General features: G+C 64.4%; 1 protein-coding gene across 1 annotated transcript in view; it reads right to left on the bottom strand.

Annotated features, from left to right (window-relative positions):
- Nucleotides 1-5814, bottom strand: part of THBS2 (thrombospondin 2) — a 14103-nt gene that overhangs the window by 2636 nt on the left and 5653 nt on the right. The window contains exons 11-19 of the mRNA XM_014542350.1: nt 5703-5814; nt 5016-5143; nt 4783-4938; nt 4119-4337; nt 3456-3563; nt 2596-2755; nt 1764-1882; nt 650-884; nt 312-539 (exon numbers count right to left, since the gene is read on the bottom strand). The exon at nt 5703-5814 is cut by the window's right edge and continues 28 nt beyond it. Coding sequence (XP_014397836.1) covers nt 312-539; nt 650-884; nt 1764-1882; nt 2596-2755; nt 3456-3563; nt 4119-4337; nt 4783-4938; nt 5016-5143; nt 5703-5814 — 1465 coding nt within the window. The remainder of the gene's footprint in view (nt 1-311; nt 540-649; nt 885-1763; nt 1883-2595; nt 2756-3455; nt 3564-4118; nt 4338-4782; nt 4939-5015; nt 5144-5702) is intronic.

Below are 5814 nucleotides of genomic sequence, written 5' to 3'. Positions count from 1 at the left end.
ATGCCGCTCGGCCGTGCCCGCCCTCACCCGGGTTCTGTCCCTGGGTGTGAACACAGGAAGAGGGGTTCGTCTTTGCATATCCGACCTACGGAGCCAGCAGAGCCACACACACTGCGTTAGGTGACGGTGTGTGACTCAAGGTCATAAAATAAAAGGGCAAATGGCTTCCTAAAAGCCTTTCAGAGACGAGGGCGAGGCAAGTGCCAGCTCTGAGCAGAGGTAGTTACAGTCTCGGGGACGGGGCCACTGAGGACCCCCAAGTCCCCTGTGGCTGTCAGGAGCAGCCGTGGGCACGGCGGCCGGAGGCTCACCCACAGCGATGCCGGGGTCCGAGTTGGCCGTCTGCACCAGCTCCTTGCCCTGGTGGCGGATGACCCAGTTGGGGTCGATCTGCGTGGTGCCCTTGGGGTCCAGGTGCACCATCTGGAAGTTCCTGAAGTCGGTCTCGCTGATGGCGCTGTTCTCGGGACACACGTCGTCGATGTCGGGGACGCTGTCGTTGTCGAAGTCGTCCTTGCAGGCGTCGCCCCGCCCGTCACCTGCCAGGAGGAGGAGAGGCGCAGGGTCAGGAGGGGCCACGCCTCAGGAGCTCGGCTCTCGGCCCTGGGAGCCGGTGGGCGGGCGCTGGCCGTGGCACCGTCACACCTACCGTCCGCGTCCTCCTGGTCGGGGTTGAAGACCAGCCGGCAGTTGTCACGGTCGTCGGGCACCCCGTCGTTGTCGTCGTCCGAGTCGCAGGCGTCGCCCCGGCCGTCGCTGTCGTGGTCGGCCTGGTTGGCGTTGGAGACGTAGGGGCAGTTGTCCTGGTTGTTCTGGTGGCCGTCGTCGTCGATGTCCTCGTTGTCGTCACACTGGTCCCCCACCAGGTCGTTGTCCACGTCGACCTGGGCACAGAGCACCCGCCGTGAGCGGGGTCTCCCCCTCGTCCCCCAGGAGCGGCCGGTCTGGGGGCGGGAGCGGCTCCCCGAGATCACAGCCCGGCAGGACCCGGTCTCCATCCCTGCTCCCTCCACGGGGCCTCTCCCGTAGGGAGACGGGAAACTGTCCAGAATCAGGCCCTTTCTGACATCGTCCGCGGTTGCACACAGGGCAGGCAACCGCAGGTTTACAGTTGTTCGTATGGAAAATAATATGACGATTAATAAATAATAGTGCAAGAATAGCCCTGGCCGGTTTGTCTCAGTGGTTAGAGTGCTGGCCCATGGACCAAAGGGTCGCGGGTTCGATTCCTGGTCAAGGGCACATACCTCAGTTGTGGGTTTACTCCTCGCCCCCAGTCGGGGCCCATGGGGGAGGCAACCAGTAGATGTGTCTCTCTCACATCAGTGTTTCTCTCTCTCTCTCTCTCTTCCACTCTCTAAAATTCAATGGGAGAATATCCTTGGGTGAGGATTAAAGTAATAACGATGATACTATTGCAAGAATGACCTCTGCTCCGTGGACTCACAGCTGAAGCCCACAGCTGCCTGCCCTGCATCCTGTGAACGACATACACACGTTCTCACACGTCTCCCGAGGCAGCTCTGGGAAAGCCAGCCGCTGGCTGAGCCGGGGAGGTAAGTGCAGACCACACGGCGAAGCCTCTGTCCGTCCAGCCGTGGCCACCGAGACGCCAGGGCCGAGCGTGGAGGTCAGTTCAGCATGTGTTCCCGTGTCGTGCCGCGGCCGAGCTCATGGACACTCAGGAGGACGTACGTACGTTTATGTCTGAGACTGAAAGGCCCGGCCCCACCCCCGCTCCCTGACACCCGCCGGCCGCCCACCTGGTCGGGGTTGTGCACCAGGGGGCAGTTGTCGCAGTGGTCGCCCACGCCGTCACCGTCCGTGTCCCTCTGGTCCGTGTTGTAGACGTAGGGGCAGTTGTCGCGCTCGTTGAAGACGTCTGCGGGGGGAGAGGGCGCCGTCCCGTTTAGCAAAAGCACTGCGCTCCCTCCCGTCACGGAGCCTCACAGCCGGGCTCCCGCTGGACAGAGGGGGTGGTGAGTGAGGAGATGACTGGCTGCATGGACGCGCCTGTGTGACATTTCCCGTTAACTTTCAGATTTCACCCCCGGTGGCCACTGGCTGTGCCCGGTCAGCTCTGAGTCCACGGTGCTATTCCCTGAATAGCCACTCAGGACACGCGCCCTGGGTGCCCGGGCGAGCAGCTGAGGCTCCGAGGCCCTGGCATCCGTCCCCACGTGAGCGGGAAAGTAACGGGCACAGATGCGGGCTTTCAGGTGCCACCTTCGCCCAAGAAACCTGAAAACAGATCACGAAGTCCATCAAGACAGGAGCCGTGAAGAGACAGGTTCCTAGGGGAGCACGGTGTCACCCTCAGTGAGGAGGCAGCAAACACCCCAAACCAGGAGCCCAGGAAGAGCGTGAGGCAAGCCTGGGAGGATGGGGGTCACCCAGGTGCGGGGCGGCAGGAAAGGACCCGGGGCTGCGACCCATCCACGGCCCGGGAACGACAGGCGGACGAGAACAGCTCAGAGAGGCGCCTCCTCGCGCCTCAGCCCGTGGGGCGAGCTGAGCGGATCCAGCAGACACAGGACAGAAGTTTGCCGACTTCACACTGAGCCTCAGACACGCCCGTGCGGACGCGGCACTGACCGTCGCCGTCGATGTCCACGGAGCAGGCGTCGCCCTCGCCGTTGTGGTCGGTGTCGATCTGGGCGGGGTTGTGCACCTGCGGGCAGTTGTCGCAGCGGTCCCCCACCTCGTCCTTGTCGTAGTCGAACTGGCGTGGGTTGAAGAGGAGCTGGCAGTTGTCCTGCAGGGACAGCGGGGAGGAACTAGAGAAACAGCCCAGCAGACACACCGTCCAGCAGAGGTCAGAGGTCGGGGCCATTGTGTCCGCACGGGTGTGGCCAACCCAGCACACTCCTGACCTCAGATCACTTCCTACTTATATGTGCACCTGCCTCTCGAACATTTTGAGGTTTTCTAGCGCAGAGATGACAGCATACACTTCCTGGTGAAGGCAGGTACGTAAATACAAGTGAATGAATGAATGAATGAATAGATGAATGAATGAATGGGTGCGTCAGTGGGCCGACGGAAGGCAGATGCAGCAAAGCTATGAGTGAAAATTGCATCGTCTACCCTGCAGGTCCCGGTTAGGTGTGGCTGTAACTCCTTTATGATTCGCTACAGTTTTCTCAGGAAAGGGAGGCGCCTGCACATGGCCCCAGGGCACGTGTGTCGCCGTTTCTGCCACAGCCCCGCCCACCACTGCGCCACCCACGAAAAGCTAGTTAAGCTGTTAGCAGTGCTTCTAGCCGAGCGCCCGGCAGCTCCAGGCCCGGCCGGTCACTGCTGGGGTGGAGGACCAGCCTTCTCGTCGGTGACTGGGTGACGCAAGCAGGAGCCCCATCGCGACAATTCACGGCGACTGTTCAGTGGGAGGCGCTCGTCCCTGACCCCTCTGCTCGGGCCCCAGCGCGGGGGCTCGGAGGGCGCGGCCCCCCCACCTTCTCGTCGCTGACGCCATCGTTGTCATCGTCGTCGTCACAGGCATCCCCGATGCCGTCCTGGTCGAAGTCTTCTTGCCCCGAGTTGGGCAGCAGGGGGCAGTTGTCCTGGGACCAGAGGAAGCACACGTATGACCCCCAGGCCCTTCCTCCAGGCAGGCAGCCGCAGCTGAGGACCGAGATGGAGCCTCACGTCTGTCGGCCTCGCGGGAGGGCTGCCCTGGAGACCAAGTCACCACCCCTAGGAGTCGAGACCACAGACGCCGTGTCCTGAGCCCAGGACCCCGTGAAGCTGCCGAACGCCCGAGGAGGGACAGCTGCTCTGAGAAAATATGGACGCGGACGGAGCCCCACTGTCCCTCTCCTTCCCGTGAACGTCAGCTCGTCCACCAGGAGCCCACAGCGCCTACGGCGTCACTCCCGGGCCACCCAAGCCTCAGGCTCAAGTCACTGCCCTGGGTCACTCTTCCCAGAGGCAGGGACGTGCGCAACACGTCACAGATCACACGTCAAGGCCGAGCTGTGCGGACACCGAGGGAGGGGACCAAGTGCCCGGAGAGGGTCGGCAGCACAGCCTGCGTTTCTATGACGCCCACCAAATGGGTGGCCCGGCCTCACCCTAACCCCCTTAGAGACCCTGGGGCTCCGCCCCGGCGCCCTCACCTTGATGCAGTGGTAGGTGGCGTTGGTGGCACAGACCAGGTTCTTGTTGGGCCAGCCGTCCAGGTCCGAGTCCTCCCCGCAGATGAGCCCGTCGCCCGCGTAGCCCGTCTGGCACTCGCACTTGTACATGGGGTCGCTGAAGTGGCCCAGGTAGATGCACTCGGCGTGCCGGTGGCAGCGGTGGGTCTTGTCCTGGCACGGGTTCTCGGGCTCGCACACCTGGAGGACGGCCACACTGGTGGGGACCCTGGGACCCCAGCCCCCCCTGCACGGGGTCCAGGCCGCGTGCTCAGGGCTGCGCGGGCCTCCCCAGGCGGGCCTCCCGAGGGGTGCCTCCCGAGGGACAGTCGCTGGGACTCTGCTCCTTCAGGAGCCGCCTGGAGGCACCTGTGTCCCAACGAGCGCTGCCGACACCTGTCGGAGCCACAGGCGACCGCGGAAGCTGCTGATTCAGGAAAAGCTGAGTGTCCTCATGGATCCTGTGGCCACAGCTGAGCTCTGCCCCCACGTGGTCGGCTCTCGAGGGCCGACAGCGGATGTGGGTCCGTCTTGCCCACTCTCCCCAGACGCTGCCCTTCTTCTCCCGTCTCCACCCTCCGCCTCCCCAGATCCCGCTGACTGTTTGGAAGACCGAGCCACACAAAGGGCCGCGCCCGCTGCTCACCTGCTTTTCCGTCTGCGCGGCCTCCAGGCCGACCCCGAAGGGCTGGGTGCCCTTGTAGCGAGGCGGGCAGGGCAGGCAGTGGAACCCGGGGTCGGTGTTGACGCAGCGCTGGGACTTGCTGCTCGTGGAGAAGCAGACGTCGGTGACCAGGGCGCACTGTGGGGACAAGCAGGGGTGAGCCGCCCCGCCCTGCCTCTGAGGTGCCCCCTGCCCTGCCCGGGGTGGGCACCCACCTCATCCAGGTCCTCGCAGTGGGTCCCGTTGCCCAGGAAACCCACTGGGCAGGAGCCGCAGGACCAGGAGCCGTCAGGGAAGCTGTTGCACTGGGCGCCCGGGAAGCAGGGGTTGGACAGGCAGCCGTCTGCGTGGGGAGCAGAGCAGTCAGGGCTGCGGGTGGGGCGGCCGCCGGAACCGGGCCCAAGAGCGACTCAGACACTCACTGCGCCCCGGGGGTCCCCTGGGCAGGTCAGCACCGTGGTCTGGTTGTAGGGAAACTAAGGGAGGGACGCACGGGCTGGAGACGGGCACATAAGGTGGGGGTGATGCGCAAGGTGGGGGTGACGTGCACCTTGGGGGCCCGCACACGGGGCACCGTGCATGCAGGGGGTGGGGGGCAGGGAGGGGCGCTGCTGCCCAGAGCGCACGGCTGAGCTGCGAGGCTGGGGAGGTCACGTGTCACCACAGGCTGTTGTGCACCGTGTGCAGCCTCGTGCACGGTTCTGCTTTCACAGAAACGCAGAAGCGCGGAGGGACCTAACGCGGTGGGGACAGGTGTCTGTGTGCCTGCCGTCGACTGTTCTGTGTTTTCTGTCTATTTCCTCCCTTCCATCAGAATGAAAGCCAGTGGTCACTTCAAAGACGATTGTGGCCGCAGGGACAGCGCGGTGCCTCGTGATCCTCCGAGCTTCCCGCACACGCACCTACGGGGCAGCTCCGCTTGTTGCACATCTGCTGCTCCGTGCGGTCGCCCACGCAGGCCTTCCCCCCATGCTGGGGGCTGTTGCAGTTGCAGACGCGCGTCCGCTCACGGAT

The sequence above is a fragment of the Myotis brandtii genome, unplaced genomic scaffold (genome assembly GCF_000412655.1).
Source record: "Myotis brandtii unplaced genomic scaffold, ASM41265v1 scaffold1077, whole genome shotgun sequence".
NCBI lineage: Eukaryota > Metazoa > Chordata > Mammalia > Chiroptera > Vespertilionidae > Myotis > Myotis brandtii.
This window is presented reverse-complemented; position numbering and strand designations above follow the sequence as displayed.